At 34.8% G+C, this 22,193-nt stretch overlaps 1 protein-coding gene across 1 annotated transcript in view; it reads left to right on the top strand.

Annotated features, from left to right (window-relative positions):
• The window catches only part of LOC149782112 (uncharacterized), a 108,186-nt gene that overhangs the window by 14,885 nt on the left and 71,108 nt on the right, over positions 1-22,193 (top strand). The window contains exons 2-4 of the mRNA XM_089933551.1: positions 14,897-14,986; positions 16,580-16,679; positions 17,179-17,316. Coding sequence (XP_089789677.1) covers positions 14,900-14,986; positions 16,580-16,679; positions 17,179-17,316 — 325 coding nt within the window. The 5' untranslated portion in view covers positions 14,897-14,899. The remainder of the gene's footprint in view (positions 1-14,896; positions 14,987-16,579; positions 16,680-17,178; positions 17,317-22,193) is intronic.

The raw sequence follows: 22,193 nt of genomic DNA, 5'->3' as shown, positions 1-22,193 counted from the left end.
GAAGCAAAATCTCGTATTAAATGATATTGTCGCCGTTGATATCAGTGTGGTCGAAGATGCATTACGCGCTGACAAATCTCCATGGGTGTTGGGATACGCCATGACAATCCACTCGTCTCAGGGATTAACTATTTCTGATACACGAGTCTGGATTGTAGACGATCGCATCGAGTGGTCAAATTTAGTTTATTTAGCGGTATCGAGGGTCAGAAATATATCTCAATTACGTAGAATTATAATTCCTGAAATCGTTGATAAATTTAACATCATCGATGATGATATAATAAGAAAAAAATTAATCGGATATAAACAATCTGACAAAAAAAATAAACGCGACTTTGATCTTGATGTTGAATTTATTATTGAGTTAAAACAGCAGCAGAACAATCACTGCACCAGTTGTAATTGTATAATGTTATGGCGATATTCGAGTAATGATTCAAGACAATTTACCGTAGATAGAAAAGATAATAGTCGCGGTCATACACGAGAAAATACCATGTTAACCTGTCTTGAGTGTAATCGACGTAGAGGCGCTAGTTAAGTGATCGAAATCACCGAAGTGATCGCGGCGGTAGTTGTGTATCCGCGGCAATTATTTGTAGTTGTTCACGTGTAAATCCACGTTGAGGAGCAGCAGAATCTAATCTGTAGATTGCAGGTCTGGAAACGCCTACATTTCTTCCAGTGGATCTTGTCACGGTAGATATTTTGTGTGTGGTAACACTCCAAATAGGATCAGTTGCTCTCGCTTTACCACCTTCAAGTTCACCAGGCTCATATAAATATCTGACTGTGACATCACCTAATATTTTTTGTTTTCCAGCATCTTTCCGTTGTGTTCGTATACTTTTTTTTGTGACCGCGCTAATGGGTTTCATGTTGGTTGTTCGTGTGATCTCATTATTTAATGCAGCTATCACGTTTGGTAATCTTGCAACCCATTCACGAGATCTTTTATCCTGAATAAATTCCCTCGCGTATTGATATCCAAATAACCGCTCAGCAAGTGTTCGATTAAATCGCTCAACAATTGCCTGATCACGGTGAATTGCAGTATGACCTCGTCGTATTTTGGTATTGTGTTGTTTCATCAGCGATGATACTGGACCAAGAAATTCCTTACCAGGATCAACCTGTAGTAGCTGCGGCCATCGCAGACCACCTTGTGGTCCGAGTCCTCGTTGATAAATTCGTTCAAACGCATCGGCTACTTCAGATGATGTTTTCGCCGATAGCGGCTCTGCTTCTTTATATCTACTTGCAACATCAACTACGGTTAGCGCGTACTTGTACGTTTTTCCACGCACAGTATCATGCGGTAAAAACAGAATATCAGCTTGATGAACTTCATTAGGAACACTGACATCGAAATACGCGTACTGAATTTGTTTAGGACGTGGTAGATAAATTTGCCATATTGCTTGTTTAGATAACCACGCGCTAGCAGTAGAATGTTTAACCGATGCTGCATCAGCGAGTTTACCAATTGCTGCTTTGCCTCTCCAGTATCCTCTCGGCGAATAATAAATTGATTCCATTATTAATTACCAGCCCCAATCGCTAATTTACCTTTCATCGAGGATCTTACTAACCAATTAGCTAATGATTCTCTAATATTTTTATTTTTTATAGAATTTAATGAATGAATTAATTTTACATCTGCAATATGCCTATCTTGTAGATTTTTACTTTTATAAGCTACATCATGAACATGACAAGTTCGATCAATAGCGTTTATTGGTTCCTCGCCTGGTTTTGGTTGATCTTGATTATCGAGCCTGATATCGAGTCGAGTACCAGGACCGCAATAATTATATCCTGGTAGATGTTTTTCTCCGCTGTATTTAGCCCATGGAGCACCTGGAAACTTTGACATCAAATTAGCAATATCACCACCGCGCTTATTAGGTAAAAACGAAAATTTCTTTCTACCGCACACAGAACATTTTCCACCATACGCTATTTTTTTGTTTTTTGTTATAACCGTAACTAAATCAATAGTTGGAGTTTTAACTTTACAGCGTAAACAATATAAATTCATGTTATAATATATATGGATATAATTGATTTCTCAGCAACTCGGCAACGAGAGCCAGTTAAGCATCATCCTGCGCTACCGAACTCCATCAGAATGATTATCATAGGACCATCTGGATCGGGTAAGACGCAATTATTACTTAATCTGATAATGAGATGGTTGAAATGGGATAAGTTGTATTTAGTAGCACCATCCGTTGATGATCAACGATGTTATGATGTACTTAAAGATTTCAATGAAAACGCGCGATTACTGGATGAAGATACTGATGTTATAGAGTTTATAACCGATATTGATGAAGCACCATCCGTAGATTCCATAGATGGATTTATTAATAATTTAGTTGTGTACGACGATGTGATGCTAGATAAACAATCAAATCCAGCCAGAATATTTTCCCGAGGAAGACATAAAAATACAGACGTGATCTATGTTACTCAACGATATACACAAATTCCAAAGGTGATCAGAGACAACTGCAACATTTTAGTTGTGTTTAATGGCGTAGACACACACACGTTGCGAAATATTCATCAAACTTGGTGTGGTGGTGACATGGATATAATTAAATTCAAAAATTTCTTTTCACGAGCGCAAGCTACCCCGCATGGATTTATAACAATAAATTTACATGATCCAAGAACAAGATATCGTGTGGGTATTGATAAAATATTTGGGTAACAGGGGTGATAATAAAATTAAATTTAATTAAATAGATATCATTAATATAATGAACAACTGTGCGTGGCTGCGTCAAGGAACAACAGATAAATGCAACAAAAGGTGCCGTGGAGAATATTGCAAGAAACATAATTATCTTATAAAGAAAAATCCTCATGCTGGTCCACGAAGATGTGTTGGATGTAACAACGGCGTTAGAGGATTATATCAGATTTGCAAAAATTGCGGTGGAGATCGATACAGAAGTTTGATGATATATTATAAACACAGAAAGAACATAAATCCCAAAGTAGAAAAACCACCATCAGAACTTGAATATTACTTGAAACATAGAACAAATTCCGAAGATTCAGATGAAGATGAAACAGATGAGGAAAAACGACAGCGAGAACGAGTTCAAAAATATTCATCAAACTTGGTATGGTGGTAAATTAATAGCAGCAGAGAGGGTACCTACCAACGTTGGTCGTCAAAAAAATAAACAAGAAATAAATAAACACGTAGAGTACTTTATTTTTTCAGATACTATTTCGAACTGAGGTTTTATTAACACAATCGGTTATTGCAAAAATAAACATCTCAAGGAAAGTTCATTTGTAAAATCTGGACCTTTCTACGAGATGATTTATTTGTTTGTTTTATTTATTTTGTCGGAATTCTATGGTCTGTTCACCCTCTCTGCTGCTCATTATGTAAGAGTTGTACATTCTGTTAGGCTTAAAAAAAGTTGTGCCTCCTGGCAACATGTGAGATTATGTTAATTCCTATCTGGATGATATTTTGTATTTTTTATGATTTTTTTTTTTTAAAATGTGGTACACATGCCTGAAACAGTGTCTGTTGTGACTAGATAACTCTTACCCCTGTCTAGTTCCAGCAGAGTTATGTCTCTTAAATGCAATGGAGTACCTGGTTTTGTCCTTGTCAAATTGACAATCTAACACTGCTCTCTAGAATAGTGTGTGATGTGCACGCTAAAGTAGGATAGAAAATATATTTATTTCCCCAAACATTAGCATTAAGGTCTATGGAAAAACAATTGGTACCGTGATACCTAGAAGTAGTTCCATTGCAGAGAATTACGTCCGAGGTTTCTTGTGAACTTAACCGAAAAGATAGAGGATATTCCCATTAAATTACGACACGAAACCAGTCGGTTGTTGATGATGCCAGCCGGCGGTTACGGGGAGTAATTCTGTTGTGATTTTAGTGAACTGAAGGTTAGCGAAGTACGATCAATACTAGAAGAAAAAGAAAAAAAATTGTACAGGTAAAACTACTATGACAGTGTAACTTGGTTGTAGACTATAACTGTTGGAAGTTCTTGGTCGGTTTGCAATTGCTGTCAAGGTTCAGTAGACCGACAACTACGCAGTAGATTAGGCATATTTGCTTTCGATGTCCACGAATTACGGGTACAAAGTAGATAAGAGCATACAGTACAGTGCAGTACGGTACGTCCTATCACAGGGGCTATTACAGGTTTGACCCCCCACCCCCCAGTCATCAAATCATTTACTTGTGCTATTAATTTCTTGTTAACAAGCCCCAGTGCGTCCTCTCATGGCGCGACTTTTGAGCAGCAATAGGGCACGCATTTTTTTATGCGTAATTTAAGTATGCAATTTTAAGAAAATATACTCAAGATATATTTAAAAAAACTAACAGGAAACAAATGAAACAGATACACCGTAACGATTCTACAGTTATTGCTGGTAATGTGAGTAGGCCTTATAGAGTGGATGGGTGTGGCATAGTGAAATATGATGTATAAGATGTAATTAATCGAAACTTATAAATTATTAAGTTAAGAAACCGTCATTTAAATGTGCAGGCGTACTTTTTATTTGTGAAATGGTTTAAAATTGTAACGTTCATATTGCATTTTATGACATTATGATACAATATAGCTATTGCTTTGAAATTATAAAGTTTTATGAAAAGGTTTGCGGAGAACTCGCTCTGGGAGAACTCGTCCCAGCGTATCTGGAGAAGTTACTCCAGAGTGGTTGGAGAAGTTGCCCCAATTGGTTGGAGAAGTCATCCGAAAACTTGTCACCAAAATGACCTTTTTATAACAGAATTGTCATCTTTTACGTGATTAATATTTAGATTTTTATATATAAGTGATCACAAAAGAGATATTAACCGAAAATCATAAAAGCAATATCATAATAATATTTCTAAGGACGAAATTAAGTCTTTATATAATCTAATGAATGATGACAGTATAGTGATTAAAAAAGGATGATTATTATTATGAATCTAGATGATTATGTTAAAGAAGTTGAATGTCAGTTAGAAATTAAAGAAAAAAATTTCAACATGCATTAATGAGATCACTAAAAATAATAATTCTGTATATGAGGAATTTGATACTTACCCTCTTAACATACATACACCTCAATTCTACATATTACCCAAAACTAAAAATTTTGACCATAATATACTTTTAAATTATCCAGGATGACCCATTGTATGAGATTGTAATTCATATACTGAAAACTAATAAAAATTTATTGATCGTGTTTTACAACCTTTAATGAAATCACTTCCTTCATATATTAAAGATACAACTACTTTCATTAAAATATTGAAGTCTATTCCACAGCTATCTGATAATTTCTATCCTGGTATCATTAGATGTAACATCACTATATACCAACATTCCGCATGCAGATGGTATTGAAGCGTGTAAATATTTTCTTGATAACAATCCAAATAATAGCACACTATCTAGTGAAGATATTTGTAAAATAATTAAACTTATCTTGGAAAATAATTATTTTCTATTTAATAATACGAATTACATACAAATAATGGGTACGCCAATGGGTATTATTATGGCTCCTTCATACTCTTCTCATTCATGGGTAAATTAGAAGAGGATTTTCTTCAAAACAAAAAAGTTTAATCATCTCTTTTGTTCAGATTTTTAGATGACATATTTTTGATCTAGAAGCATTCAACTGAAGAACTGAAAAAATGTACTGATTGCCTAAATAATTTTCACCTGACGATTAAATTTAATGCATCTAGTATGCATGTTTCATTTTTAGATGCAAATGTTGTTGTTGTTGTTGTTCTAGGGTTTAACACCATTTTTCAGCACAAGATAGGCCATATTTGACGGCCAGTATAACTGGTGGAGGAAGAACCCTGGAAAACCCAGGAAAGAACCACCGACCCACGAGAAGCTACTGGCAGGCTTTCCCACGTACCCACGTTAGCCGAGCCTTGGACTCGAACATATGCAGACAGAGGTGAGATGGCAGTGATCCGGAACGGTGAGCGCTTTAGACCACTCGGCCACTCAGGGCCACTCAGGGCCCCAGATGCAAATGTAATAAAAAAAATATTGATAACACTATCTCTACAAATATTCATATCAAGGAAACTAATATCCACCAATATGATCAAGGTGTTTTTATATATAATAAAATAACGTAATCTTGCTTATTTTGCATTGGTAATTTAGTAGTGAAATATTATTTAAACTTATTGCTCAACTTGAAATAGTTTGTTATTATTGAGAAATAATAAAATTACAAACACTGACAATAAAGAAGAAATAAACTAAATGATGGGCATAGTACAAGTGATCTTTCAAATTCTGCGCATTAGCCATGATGATAAACTTGGTAGCGACCGCATTTCCTGAGTAGGCATCAATGATGCTTTGTATCAAGTTTAAGTATCATTCGTCACTGGTTAGCAAATCTCAATGAACAATCAGATTAAATTGTTCAGTTAGAGAGATGATAGTATAACCCTTTGGCTTATTGATGGTCATCACCAATTCAGTCGATTTTAGGTTATAGAGGTCCATGCCATAAAGTCATCTCAAGATGATTTAGGTTATTAGGATGGAACCCTTACATATATAAAACTGCAGACATCACATAATGCTTACACCCTCTCTATTTTTCCAAATAAAATGCATCTAATGATTTGAAGAGAAGAGCAAAAGGGACTCATAACACTTATTTTTCGTTAAGTACAGAAGTGGAGTTGATCAAATGGAAAAGTTGAAAAATTTCAAATTTTATAGATTTAATAAGTTATTAAGTTGAAGAAAAACAACAATAAGTAAAGCCTTAACAACCATGTGGCGACATCTCAGAATTACTATATATGATCCTTGGGACGACTTCTCCAGGCAAAGTTGGGCAACTTCTCCGACCATCATGGGGTGACTTCTCCTGACACCTGGGATGAGTTCTCCCAGGGCGAGTTCTCCATGGGGCGACTTCTCCGCTATTCTTATGAAAACTAAGCAACCAGCAGCCAGCATTACATTTTGCATATACATTGAGCCATATACATACTGCACGTGGCAAATGTGGTACCACATGAAGGAGAACTATCACATTCTTCATCATCCAATCAAAGATAACCCGTGACTAACAGTCATAGTATACGTTGGTACTAATATTTGTACCCTACTTCATGGATGGGGTACTAACATGTTTCTATATGTATTAATGGAGCAACCAGGTCTGATTTACACCCAGCAATTTTTCTGCATATCCTCTCAGAAAGTTTGAAGATAATGCTATTACATATCCATAACCCATTATTTCAAATAAGCACCTTTGGATGCATCTACTCTATTCTCCAGTAATCACCTTTGGATGCCTCTACCCTATTCTCAAGTAATCAACTTTGGATGTTTCTACCCTATTCTCATGGAAGTGTTAGTGGATACCTCTGTCTGATTGGCATGGAAAAGTGTTTGGATACCTCTGCATGTTCCACATCCATCTGGATGCCCACTGTATACATGCCAAGTTTTCTGGGACCAAATCAAAGAGATCGGCGTACACAATCTGGGAGATTGGTTCACAATCAGGAGATAGCATAACAACCATTTCTGTTGTAAATTTAAATATGAAAGTGTATATTGTACCAAAACTAAGTAAATTAACTATAGTGAATAACAGTTACTCAGCTTTATTAATTTTCTTATATGTTATTTTCTGTAGGCTTCTTACATTTAAATTCACCTATCCAAGCACTGTTGAACTTGCAAACATATTTCTTTTTTCAACGGCATATTTTCCTTTAAATCCATTCGCATATGTTTCAACATCGTACCAAAATTATTATATTTCCAACAAGTTCAAAAACTGTTTTGTACTTGTCAGGCTGCCTGCAAACATGACATTACTCAATATTGAAATATGCACAACTTACCTATGTACAATAAATGCATCAGTGGATGTCATGCACCAGTTTGGTTGTTAGGTTGATTGATGGATTACAATATTCGTAAACAGTCTGTTGAATGTTGTTTTACTTGGAGGTTCCTATAATGCTTAGTGGCTGTTGTTTAGTTGGAAATACTTATGCTTGGCTGATGTTGTTTTAGATTTTTTATTTCTGGGAGTCTTTATTGGCAAATCGGTAGGTCAAACGATTGGGGCCAAAAGCAAGAGACTACCAGACAATGTGGGAGACTTAACATGCATGCTACTGTAATCAGCAGCCATTTTGAACTGGTAGCATGACCTTTGGGGAAAAACCCCTATCAGATAATACAGACATTGAGGTAAATGGCCATTTCATCACATGACATGGTTGCTGTTTAAGAAGATCTAGTCATATTCTGCTATTTAAAGTAACTGGGTCAGAGTCTTCTCTCAAAAAGGGAAGACTTACAAAAATGGCATTAACAGCTGCCTGTCTTGGTGCTCAGCATTAAGTGGTTAGTGTTAGGACTGGTCGGCCTGGTGTTAGGATATTGTGACTGGGTGGAACATCATGTTACATGTCTGCGACATGATGCCTCAGTGCTAGACATCACTATAAACTGCCACACTGCAGACGTTGTAGTGATATGACTGAAAAATTGTTAAAGCTATGTTTAAAATCCAACCCAAACACACACAAACACACACTCTCAAAAATGGAGGCCACACATTTTGTTAGTACCTTTTTGATTTTGTTTCGGATGATTAGAATTACAAATGTGAAGGCTCCAGTATGCCAGTATGTCATATATAGGTTTTGATGTAAATGTAGGCAATGTGTCAGATTTTTGCTAATTTATCAAAATCAGATGATTGTGAAGTAGACAAAGACAAAGGACCATTATATTTCTAGGTTGAGAAATGTCAGAGAGGTCACATTGCTTCACTGGATTGATGTTGAACGAGTTCTCAAAATTTTAAAGCATATAAAAAATTCTTCTGTGAAAATTAGTCATACAACTGTAAAGATTAGATTTTACATTGAAACCTTTCTTGATAGATATGTACCAAAAAGTTAAAATGTTTAAAATTGATGTTCAACCTCACATATACTATGATGCTATAAATTTAACAGGCAGGCCTATGCATTTTGAGTCAAATTGGTAACAGGTGCTCTGTCTGTAAAGCACTGCACTGTATGACATTGGTATATCATCTGCCTACAGGAGCAACGGACTCTACGAGGTGAAGGGTTAACAAATCAAGTATTCTAAGTATCTGATACCGTTATTGTGGAATTTCACTGTAGAAACACGAGTTAAATTGTGTTTATATTCTTCGTATGAAATTACTTCATCTGAGAGCTACTACAGGTTACAGCCTCATTTTTTTTTTGGGTGTGCTATATAAGGATTTTGTGTACTTGTTTGTAAACATAAACAGATTATTGTAATTATGGCATGCATTGAATAACATATCATAGAATATCCAAATATGGTATTGCAAATATGGTATTGCAAGCCTCATTTGGAAAGCGAGTTACAATGAGAATCTTGTATTTACTGTGATGGTGGTCAAATTTGGACAGTGTAAACATACCAGTGTATTTAAGTCATGTAGGCTTAATAACTTTATCATTAGCCAGACTTGTTGCAAAACATAATTCTACTTAGGTAATAGATTTTGATTCCTGTTGTCATTTTGTCTATGACAATTGTTTTCATTGCTGCAATGCAAGGTATAGTATCACTTCGTAGACGATTGCTAATTAAACACATACCTGTAACCTGATGGTTGTCAGGCTTTTCATATAGAAAGTACTGTTGTGGTTGGGACTGTTAATTGCAAAGAGAGACAATTCCTAAACATTCCTGAAAGAAAAACAGCGAAATGAATTATTTGCTTGTTTACATTTCACTTCTTTTCTTTCACTGCATTTGGTTTGTAAAACTGCAAAAGTTTGTTATCTTTGGGATAGTTCTTTATTCTTAATACCAGTGTAAAAGTAATGAATAGTACTGGACATTAGCTAATTATCTTACATAACCCTCATATTTACGCAGAAATGTGATATATATTGATTTTGCTTTAAAGTATGAGAACTGTTGTTGTTGTATTTTTTCCATTATTGTGTGAGAAGGTATTTCCTGCTAGGCAAGAGTGTGGTTCAGATTAAGAAAAAGACAAATTTTAAGAAAATTGTGAACTGAAAAGATACATGAACAGTTGTATCCTTTAGATGAAGATGCTTGTTCCGTCCAGTTGGGTGCAATGATTGTCACTAATTGTGACTGTTAAACTTGGATGTAGTACTTCATTGTCAGTGACTAATTTTTGCAATGAGTTTCTTTATTTTGTTTATTGTTTTTTGACTTAAATGTATTTATGGCATTCTGGTTATCAAATTCATCAAATATAGGATGCTCCTCCATTATTTTAATTAATGAATTCAGTTTCATTGTATGGAACCGTGCCACTGTGTCATCATCATTTTTCTTGACAGCATAGAGGTCTGTCTCTTTTTTTGCATAGCACAACAACCCTCATTAGCACGTAAATAATCTGGGTTCAGTTCATGAAAGCTAAGGGCTGATAGCTGCAAGTCACTATTTCCATTTCAGGTGAAAGGATTTACAATTGTTTTACGTCACAAATTGCTTTTAATGTTCCATCTAAGTTTGCACATTTATAGTATTATCACCATTTTTATCAGCTCCTTCATCTTGAAATATAATTAAATATACATTCACATTCAGAGTATGAGTTCTCTTTGTTTTCAATTTTTCTCTCACTTCTAATTTTTCTGTTTCATAGCATTAATGCCATTTTTGTATCAAGTTAGTTTCCCCAAAAATTAAAAGGGATTTTGCTGACTTGAACTAATGAGTCAGATTTACTTTTCTGCACTCGTTTATATATGTAGTGTGCTGGTATAAATCACATATGCTGAAGTAATAGTTATTATTGTTATTGTTATTATTGAATATTAATGATTGAACATTATTGTTCATCTGAAAATCTAAGAAAGCTTTGATTACTTGCATGATTTATATATGCATTTTCACCAATTTAAACACTTTTAAAACAACAAAGGACATTGTTTATTTGCCAAACAATTGTAGGTGCTTACATACACATTAAACAGAAAATTTCATTCTTTGAAGTCATTACATCAAAGAAGGAATAACTGTTAATTAGTCACACTGGCTTCTTGCCTATTTATCTGAGTCTAGCCATTAGTTATTGTGGAGACTGGTCATGGCTGAAACAAAAATAAATAAAGGGGAGCATCAAGGGGGAAAATGACATGACGCTGAAAAATGCATTACGTAGAGAAACGGTGGGTCCTTTGAGAATTTCATAAGCATTTGACTGGATGCTCTGGAGCCTGAGATCTTATTTACAGGATAGATAGATTGAAAGTGGTCGTGTAAATTATTCACATAATGGCTTTTGGTGCAAGAGCACCAGGGTAGGATTAAAGATATTTTGCAATGTTTGTTGCACATTGTAATATGCGTATTCATGGTAACTGATGGCTAATTGTTAATAATTTCTGAGCGTCTTGTTCATTACATATCGGTTTATATAGTTATAAAATGCTAATAAATATTTTACACCCCCTTTCAGTCCAGACTCCTTTTATTTTCCCTGATTGTTTTAGTGTTAGTTAATGGCTTCTAACATCACATTCATCACATATATTCTGTGTGTTTTGGGTTTTCACATACCTTGTTTCAGCAAAGAAAACAAAGGGAAAATATTACACCACACTGTTACATATTTTAGATGATTTTGCTTTGAACCCATTGTAAGAATACCAAGAAAGGGCTTAAGAGATTTAAACTCTTGACTCATTAAGTGTAGAAAACTGCATATCAGTTGTGTATAGAAGATTTGACCTCATAAATTAATAGATAAACAGATAGAAAGAAAACAGCATATATTGAAAGACATTTGAGCAAAGAATATAAAAGTATTCTAAACTGTTAACTTTGGGGATAATCTTAAAGGTTGGGACTGAAAATCAGTCAACAAAGCCTGTTAGCTTTGCTGGATTTGCCTGTGCAATTTTGTAGGTAAGAAGATTTCAACTTCATCTACTTAACCGTAGATAAGAGTCACAGGACAAGGGATCCCAGGATGTGTTGCTTGTGAAATTAGGAGAATGGGTTATCATTCCCTTGGGGAATCCAGTTGTTCTTCCCTAGAAGGATACCTGAGTTAGAGAACAGATGCTCAGCATCCCCTCATATTACAGTGTTACAGCTAGGATTTCAAATGACAGGGGTGCTGACAAGGGCACTTTGAGAGCGGTTAGACAATGTTTTAAGATTGGGGCACTTCATGTGTGAATGGATGTCATATAGTAACCAATAAAAAAGAAAAAAAATAAGTAACTTTGTTTCAACATCATTTATTTCTCAAACTATACACTTATTTCAAACAACATGTAACTAAATCTGAGATTCTTCTGTATTATAGGTTATAGGTTTTGGGCCTGTTACCGTTTCATCTCTCCAGGTTTCCTTGGTAGGTTCATTTTGAGAGAATCTAAAACAAATACAAATGGTCATTTTACTCTTCGTGCCCCAGTAATGTTGATATAATTCAAAGTTTAAAATTTGTTATGAAAATAATAATAATAATAATAAAACAACAGTAATAAATGACCTTATGGTCCACACAGTATACGATAATTAGAAAGTTAATATAATAAAAATTAAAACCATGAAAGTGACAGTATAATTTCCTTCTCTCTCTGTGTAATGTAAAGAATATAATATTTAAAAAAACAAAAATACGTTTTTGTTGAAACATTCTTGTAATTGTCAGAAAATGTTCCTTATAAAGACAAATCAATGTTTATATTCCATTTCATCATTGTACTGATGTTGCGAAAGAAATATGTCTGTAAACAAATCATGCTCTCTGAATAAATTAGAGTCAATTGTACAATTAATCGATGATGAGTATAAATGAAAAAATGAAACTGAGGGCTACTGCTTGTCAACAATTATTTCTTTATACTCACATAAGTAAGAGTATATGGACAAAAATGGCTGTGGTTTTCTCTTTTTGTATGCTTTAAAGCAACACATGTCCAACAGAAATGGTTTTTAGTTTATCAAGACAACAACTCTTGATGACGGTGCAAGGATAGGTGTATCACAATGGAATAAAATAAACATTTTGACTTCATGAATAAGTTGAAAATAAAATGCATTTACCAAAATTATTGTCACTTTCCTATTTTGCTTAGATCCCATCTTTGCAAGTGAATTTGCTGTGGTAGGCATTCTCAGTGGTGATTGTGCCCACTTCATTAATGAGCCTTGATGATAAAATCTGAAGTTAACCAATGGTACAACTGTGGCAAAACAGGCCAAGAGCATGGTGGCAGAACATAATTAAATTTCAAAAGTGAACAATTGGGGTGCTTTTAAATTTGATACAGGGGTTCAAAGGCATCATTAATTTGACAGGGCACTGAAAAAGTTGAACAGGGCATAGTGCCCCTCTATGAATGCTGAGCTGGAACACTATTACTTTTGCTCAGCTAAAAACTAGTGACACCTGATGGTGGCAAGGGGAGGTAATGGGCAAGAATTACTGCCCTTTATCTATTTGAAAAAGGATAAGATGATTTTCATCATTAGTAAGGCTGGATTCATGAGGTAGCAGGCTAATATTACTAACATAATGTGATTGGGTAAGTAATCTTGGAAAACAGTTTACTTAAAAATATGCTTTCATTGAAAGTTTTGATCAAAATATTGGTGAGATTGCACAGACAATTTTGCTGAGATCTCGAAAATATCACTGTTATTTTGGTGACATTTAACTAAAAATTTTACTAAAACTTTCATTGAATTACCAGTGAAATTTGACTGAAATTGTGACATTTCATAATCATATACATACATATATATATATATGACTGAAGGTTTAGTAATTTTTTAGACATTTAAAATGGTTTCAAATGATGGATACATTTATACTGTACTTTATTAACCATTGTGATCTTTCAATAGAAGTGAAACAAAATTATAATCTGTTATAATTATATGACCTCAATGAGATATGAGATTTGTACCGCAGACTCGACTTTTGAATGTACAAACTGTGATGTTCTTGTGATAGCTTGAATGAGACCTTGAGCCGGGACAAGCATTTATCACAATATAATTACACCAGTTTTACTAAGATTTTCTTACAAAACAAGAACATTTTGCTAATATAAACAATATCACTCACAACATTGGAAGATGATTCTACTTGTGGACATGAAAACAAGTTCACAAAGATGTGTCCATATTTGATAGACTTGGGTATCTGGCAATAATATCATCACTTCACCACCAGTGATCTATACGTTGTCCCTCCTTAAATTCTGGAAGTGAATCAATTTGGAGTTACATAACTTTGAAATCATCCTGGTCCAGTTCCTTCTCATTTATCATGTTATCCTCTATTGTAGAGTTGGAAATAGTAGTTCAGATCTTTATGGCAAAATTTGCAAAATGTTAGTCCTAGCCTTCAGTTTTCACAGTTTGATCAATTACATTCCCATCAACTATGCATTCAAGCCATTCACATTTTTGACAGCATTTTATGTTTGTGTATTGCTTGAAAATTTGAAATGCCATGTTTGACAAACACTCTCATTCTCATTATTTTCTTTTACATGAAGAATCATGGGGCAAGTACAGACTTTTGATGAATCAAAAAGCTCGTTTCAGTGATCATCTTCTAATTAATACACAGAATGAATGCTATAATAAATTTCAGTCACATTTTCAATAGGGAAACCACCAGAGGTAAATGTGGTATGAATATATGTATACATATATTAGATTCTCATGCCATAAATATAGCATTTTTAAAAAAAAAATTCTGTTTATTTTTTGGGGTCTGCACTGGAAGCTTCTTGTTTACTATCATTTTTCTGAACTAAAACAACTAAAACTTTTAATTCCAGCAAATGTGCATAACACCTCAACATGCGCAATGGACTGTTCTTTTCAAGACCAACCCCTTACTGTCTGTAGTGTTGTTGATAATATGTCTTGTAAGTATTGACTGTAAAATGAAAAAATACATTTGTAATGACTTCTCATGTGACTGCTACCTCTTTGCGTTTCATGTAACACTTTATTTATGCAAATATGTCAGCAGTTTGAGCAGATAATAGTGAAGATTTCATAAATTGATGCAATTAAATTTTTGCTGGCAGTCTTTGATTTATATATGATTGAAAATCATTTACACTTAATGTTATGTATATGTATATTTTCTGTAACTCTTTGGTACATGACTTTTATTTAATTTTTGTAATTTTTATTCATGGTTGTAAACTGTATAGAATATTTTTTGTTATAAATTGTTCATGACCTGGCTTTATTAAGAATGCAAATGGTGTAGGATCTATAAATAGATTGTGACATATATGTTGACAATTAGTAATAATAATCATAATAATAAGACTTAAAATGGCGCCTATAGCATAGATTCTCAGTGACTGATGGGATATGGAAGTTTTGAGAAGAATTCTGTGGATTCCCATTGGTTGCTTGAGGTAATGTGAATATACTTAGTTTGTCGTAAATCAATAGTGTATGTTGTCATATAGGATCTATTGCAGATCACAGTCACAATATACAGTGTATATAAGGAGAAAATTAAAAATTCAGTTTCATTCCCATTTCTGGAGTCATTCACACTTTTTGTGTTCCTGATTTGAGTCTGCAGATGTGTTTTATGTTGTATTTAGATATTTATTGAGAGGAAAACATTTGTTTGGACTGTTTAGTGGTGATAGAAAGTGCTTATTATTTGGACTGTATTATTATTCTGGAACTGTTCTAGACAGTGCCACCTTAACAACATCACAGTTCTTGGTGGTCCATTACATTTCCGGTACATAGTATTGAAATTTATAAGGGACTTTTCACTTGTTTAGGACTTTCATAGACTTTGCTAAGGACTAGTTTGGATTCACCTTGTAATACTGTAAGTTCCTCTCACACTTTTCATTTTACTTTAATAATTAAATTGTTTGTCAAGTTTTACAAGCTTGTTCGTTTTGCTTCTTTTCTGTTACTTAATTTCGTGACCATAAGCGTAACAATAATCAGTAACTGATTTACAGGGGGATGAAGATATTTTTTGTTTTACCTGGCCAAAGGCCAAGTGAGCTTCTGTTGTGGTCCCAGTGTCTGTTGTGCATTGTCCAGAGGAATGGGTTCATTGAAGTAGTTGATGTTTTTCTAACATATTGTGATAAGGGAAGTATTTCTGGTATTGAAGAAACATGTTTTACTCAAAGATTTGGTTTTTGAACTTTTTTGACAAAAAGGTTTGATTGCATAATTAAGGGAAAAAACTGACTAGATTTTCAGGTCATAACAGGAAGTTTGAGTTTTTTAATTTTTTAAAATGGAGCTTATACCTTTTTTTGACAAAAACCTTGTTAGCAGATATGAACAGAAATCACTTCAGGTTGATATATTTTTGATATGCATATTTTGCATGCATATACAGATGACCTTGCTGTACTGCTGCATCCGTTTAAAAATGTGTTCCAAGTTATTGAACATTTTTTGCTTTAATTATTTTTTCTGCAGTGTTTACAAACACATTTATTTCCTTTTCTTTTCTGTAGGTTCCTTTGGGTAGTGCGGAATGTCCACCTGGACAGTTTCTTCATTTTAATCCAGAGACAAACATTGGGGTGTGCTGTATTACTAGACCACTCCCAATAGGTAAAGCAGAATTTTTTCTGTTAAATATGTCTTCTGTATCTTAAAAGGTCTTTTTTCTTTTCAACTTGTCTTGTTTATCTTAACAGATCTTTTTCAAGTATGACTTGTGAATTGTACAGGTCGATTTGTTATAGCTTAGTTGCCTGTGTTGTTTTTGCATTTGGTTCCATTTCTTTGACATTACTGTATTTAGAGTCATGAAATTAGGTATATTACAAGCACAGTTACACCACAGCCTTCAGCAGATGGCTTATACTGAGTTAGAAACCTAATAATTCTGATTTGTTTTTTGAGTGATTTACACCATTTTCAGCACATGATAGGATATACATGGCAGCCAGTATATTTATTAGGATGTAACATCATAACACTAATAACGTTGAGCATTGTGGGATGAACTAGGTAGGGAGTTATTGTTTGTTTTAGAGACTTTTTCATAATAGGCTGACCATGTTTACATTGTAGTGCCTGTAGTTTAGAATTCATCTTGCAATTCCAGGGTATGGATTTATCAGCTGTAAAGTGAATGGGACATTGGACAGGATAGAGGAATGTCCAGAAGGACTTCACCAACCTGACAGTACAACAACAGAATCAGAGGCCATATGCTACAAGGGATTAGAATGCAATCAAGAAGGTAGGTAGAGGTGTGGTGACTTTTATGGCTTTTTATTGTTTAATCAGCTGGTAGCATTGAAAAGTGTGATAAGTTGCAGTCTCAAGCTTGGTCACACCACTTGTTTGAGGACTTGTGTTCAAGGCATGTCTAGCATTAGCATTGTTTTATGCTACACCATGAATGTGGCTGGGGCTTATTCTCTTGTTGCCTGGCATAAAATATCTGGGATGTAGCTATGCCTCCATAAACCATTCAGTAAAACTTGGTAAACATAATGGATTAATGGTCCATATATTTCTTTTGATATTCACAGTTATTCGGTTTTTTGAGCTTGTATTTACATTCATTTTTTCTTCCATTCATCCATTATCCACAATCGTAACTATGAGTTTGTTCTAAGTATGTCTTTTATTCTTGGTACGCATATTGGACTATTGGTTCAAATGTATTTTTTGCTGTCCAGAGTTCTTCTGTTTCAGCATTTGTCATATTTTTGTCCATCTATTCATCAGTCTTATGGGGTGGTTTTATGTATGTTCATCAATTAGCACAAGTTTGTTATTGCTACACCAGCTAAACTACTTGGAGAACTACCATAAAATTTGACACACACATTTGGTATATGGTCTAGTTGGCCTGAAATAAACTGGTGCCACAGGGACATCCAATATGCCACTATAGTTGCCATTTTGAAAATTGAATGGTAAGTTGTTTTAACATGGGGTTTTGACCAGAACACTTATTATGTTTACTTATCCTAATTGAAAATGGTGATGATCTGATGTCTACGGTGACCATGCACAGTGGCTATCTTGAAAATTGGCATATTGCTATTCCTCCAGAATGGATGATAATATATATCACCATAGGGTTTTTCACAGGAAGACTTTATGTATTATATGATATCTAATTTGTTCTAAATAAAAATCATGCCAATTTAATGTCCATTATTGCTATTACAGCAGCCATCTTGACAATTTTATACTGCAACATCTCCAGTGGTCTTAGGGCCTGGGTGGCCAAGTGTTCTGAGGCCCGGGGTGGCCAAGTGGTCTAAGGTGCTTGCCTTTACAGATCACTGACAACTAGCCTCAGTCAATGTGGGTTTGAGTCTTGGCTCAGCCATTGTTGGCACATGAAAAAAGCTTGCCAGTAGCTTCCTATGGGTTGGTAGTTCATCCTGGGATTTTCCTGGGTTTGTTCCTTTCCCAAATATACTGGACACCATGTGTAGCCTTTCAGGTGCTGAAAAATGGTGTTAAACTTACAAACACCAAACCAGAACAAAAAGTTATTTTGACATTGGGCTTTCAAGATGGCATTTTATGATGTCTAGTTGGTCCTGAATGAAAATTGTACTTCTCATACATCCATTATGATTGTCACTGCTGCCAACTTGAGAATCTTGTTATCTCTACTCCTCCTGTCATATCAGCATAGGTATTTTAGTAAAAACTTTTATGTCTGCTTGGTCCAAAATGAAAATTGTGCACCTCAGTCAGCCAGTATGACCACCACAGTAGCCATCTTGAAATTCTTGTCACTGCTTCTCCTTAATGAATGATCATATCAGTGGGTTTTTTTTTTTTTTTTACTGAAGACTTCTTATGAAAATGGTTCTGGTCTGTCTTCCAAAATGACCACCACACTGGCCATCAGGAAAATCTTATTATCACTACTTTGACTAGATGGCAGATGATATCAGCATTGTGATTTCAACAGAAGATTTCTTATGTTGTTTACTTGATTCAAAACAGAATTTTTGTGTGCATCTGATATCCAAATATGGCTGTCACATGCTTCCTACAGTATTATATCTAATACTTGAGAAAGATGGACAATTAAATTTTAAATGGCTCCGAGCCCCCCCAGTCAGCAATGCTGACAGTCTGGGTATATAAATAACTCAAGGTGGAACTTATGACAGTTTAATAAATATAACAAATGTATTCAATAATTTCCATGACAAATTTCTCAATTGCAGTTTCTTTCTGACTAATACAATCAATGACCTGTTGACATTGCCAAATTTCATGACACAAATTTAACAGCAGACCTGCCAACTCTTACGATTTTGCATGTCTTTAGAAAATGACCCTTAAAATACAGACTTATGGAATAAAAGCAAAAACTATGGAAAAATTATTGTTGCAGAAAATCTGGATTATTGCTTCATCCATCTTTGGTTTGGATCTGGGTTTCATATAAGAATTAGCGGAATTAGTCAGGGAACCAGCCTAACCTTACAGTAGTACCTTGGACACTTTAAACTGCACAAATGTTTTCATGCGAAGCATCTGTATGATTAAACATTTGATTATAGAATTTAAAAAAAAATGGCCTCCAGCTATTGATGCATGTTGAAGATGATTGGGCAAATAAACCTCTTAAAAAGTGTTAATAATCAGCACAGAAGAATAAAACAGAATATCTAGATTTTTGTGATTACGTTTATTTTATATATTGGATATCACCTGCCAATTTGAGTATGTCTTGTGGCCAGAGACATGATTGCCTTCATCATGTGAAATGAAGCAAAAAAGATCCAAGAATTACGGCAAATCTTGAGATAGCAACAAGCCACTGAGCTGCATAGGGTTTGGAACTGAAGTTTGTGCAACTTTACTAGTGGTAAATAAGGTCTGTGTGTACTTTAAAAACTGTTCATTTGAACATAATGTTTACCGTCGCTGCATGCTTTGATTACCAATCCTTTAAATACGTTTTCCAACTTTACAATAACAGTTTATGATATTACTGGTCAAACTTAAGGAAAAAAAATCAACTGCCTTACTGAAATGGTCTCATCAGGTTGGCAGGTCTGTAGCAATCTTAGGAGAAAAGTTTTTCACTTTCAGTGTTATCTCGGTTACTCATCTGTCAATTAGTCTTCCCCTTGTCATCTTTGGTACTTTCAGTACCCTTGCCAATGTGCTCTCCTGGCACTTCTGGATCTGTTACTCCGACACTTCTGGTGCTTACTATGAAGTGCTCCTTCCAGCACTGCACCTACACACAACTGCTGACATCACTATGAGTGCCTACCACATATTCTTTACGTCTCTTCCTTGCTTCGGTTTTTTGGGTGTCGAGCCTCCCAGAAAACTTCCCACTGAATTAGAAGGGATGTATCTTCTTGTCTCCTTACTCTTTTGTTTGGAAAGATTCACCACACAGTCACAGATCTCTCTTCATCAGAATAATGGCAAATTAGCATGTCAACTCCCCCACTCACATCTAAGTATTACATAAGCACTTTGTTCTATAATAATTGTGCTATTATAATAGTATTATTAATGAGTTCTAATACGTGCATACACGTCCCTTGATGTTTCAAATTATCATCATCAATAGCAGTCATATGCATTTTCCAACTTATGAATTATTAAAGACACGTACAAATATATAAATACCTATATATGTGTGCAATAAGTCCAACAGTGACTAGGTCTGCATAATTCAAAATCTCTACATTCATATACTGATAAGCAAGTATAAGTTCTAACACAGTTCTCTGATAAATTCAGTTATGTATTACGATACAATATAGTAGTAAATGACACAGTCCACTTAGACTTCAGTCCAACAATTTACTAGACATAATAATGTATCAATCTTAGAAATTCCTATTTATAAAAGTAATTCAAATATTCGGGCAAAGACGTGTTACCTTAAGAAGCCTTTGTTCTCAAATCCAAAACCTAGAATTCCAATGAGAATTCCTTCCTGCCCTAATGAGTGGCAACGTAGGCTGCTTGGAGCACAGTCTAATGGATCTTAAATTCCCTATCATCTGCCCCTGGCAAGATTCACACATGTACTGATTTTAAAATGGATTTAGTTTGAACATAGAGGCTTGCTTGTATAGAATCCACACTAAATTCAAATTGATTGGATACAGTCTGGTCTCTTTGAAACTGCCTTGATTAATTTAACACTTGCTGGTCACTGTCTGGTTCTCATTTTCCCACAGCCTGAAATTGCTTTCATGTGAGTTGGGAGGTCATGGGCAAGTTGCAACAAACATCCTGGCTACGTGCAGGGGTTCTTAACTACGGTCTAACAAAGAGACTTAGGCGAATTAACTAAAGAAGATATATGTACACATGAGGCATCTGCAAATTTTCCCATGTGACAATGGCCACAATGGAAGCCATCCTGAAATCTTATTACTCAGGAATAATGCATAGTCAAATCAATTTGGGGTTTTCACCAGAAGATGTTTTATAATATTCTTGTGAGTCCTAAATTGAAATAGTGCTGATCAGAAGTACAAAATGGCCACCATGGTGTCATCTTTAAAATCATACTATTGCTACTCCTTATAAATGGAAAGTGATTTTGCCATGAGGTTTTCATTGGAAGAGTTCTTATGGTGTCTGGATGGTTCTCAATGCAAATGGTGCAGATCCACTATCTGTATGGTCATGATGGTGGCTTCTAATGCCATTTTATTGGTCCTAAATGAAAATGGTGCCAATCTGACATACACTATATCCACCAAAATCATGTTATCATGGAAGAAGATCAGAGATGGTGTTAGCAATCAGCAGTTGAAAGGAAGAAACACTCTTATCTTGAATTCCTGGAAATTCTTTTTGCCCAGTAGAGCATTAGTCCCTTCGAGGGATTTTTGTTGAAGAACATGGGTGGTATGTGTTGAAAAAACATATTTACATATTATTTCTATCACCAATGATAATGTTGTCACATTTGCACTATGTTAAATACACTCATTTCAAGTTCATCGGTTGCATTCTCTTTGTTTTGTTGATTGAGATGCTTCATTTCCCCTTCCGCTCTCTGATCAGATCGGAGTCTTTTACATCTTCAGAACTTCATCACAAGTGTCAGGACTCAGCCTGCACCACAGCTTTGTTTTGACTGAATTCTGG

The sequence above is a fragment of the Sinohyriopsis cumingii genome, chromosome 15, assembly GCF_028554795.1.
Source record: "Sinohyriopsis cumingii isolate HCF-2022 chromosome 15, ASM2855479v2, whole genome shotgun sequence".
Classification (NCBI taxonomy): domain Eukaryota; kingdom Metazoa; phylum Mollusca; class Bivalvia; order Unionida; family Unionidae; genus Sinohyriopsis; species Sinohyriopsis cumingii.
This window is presented reverse-complemented; position numbering and strand designations above follow the sequence as displayed.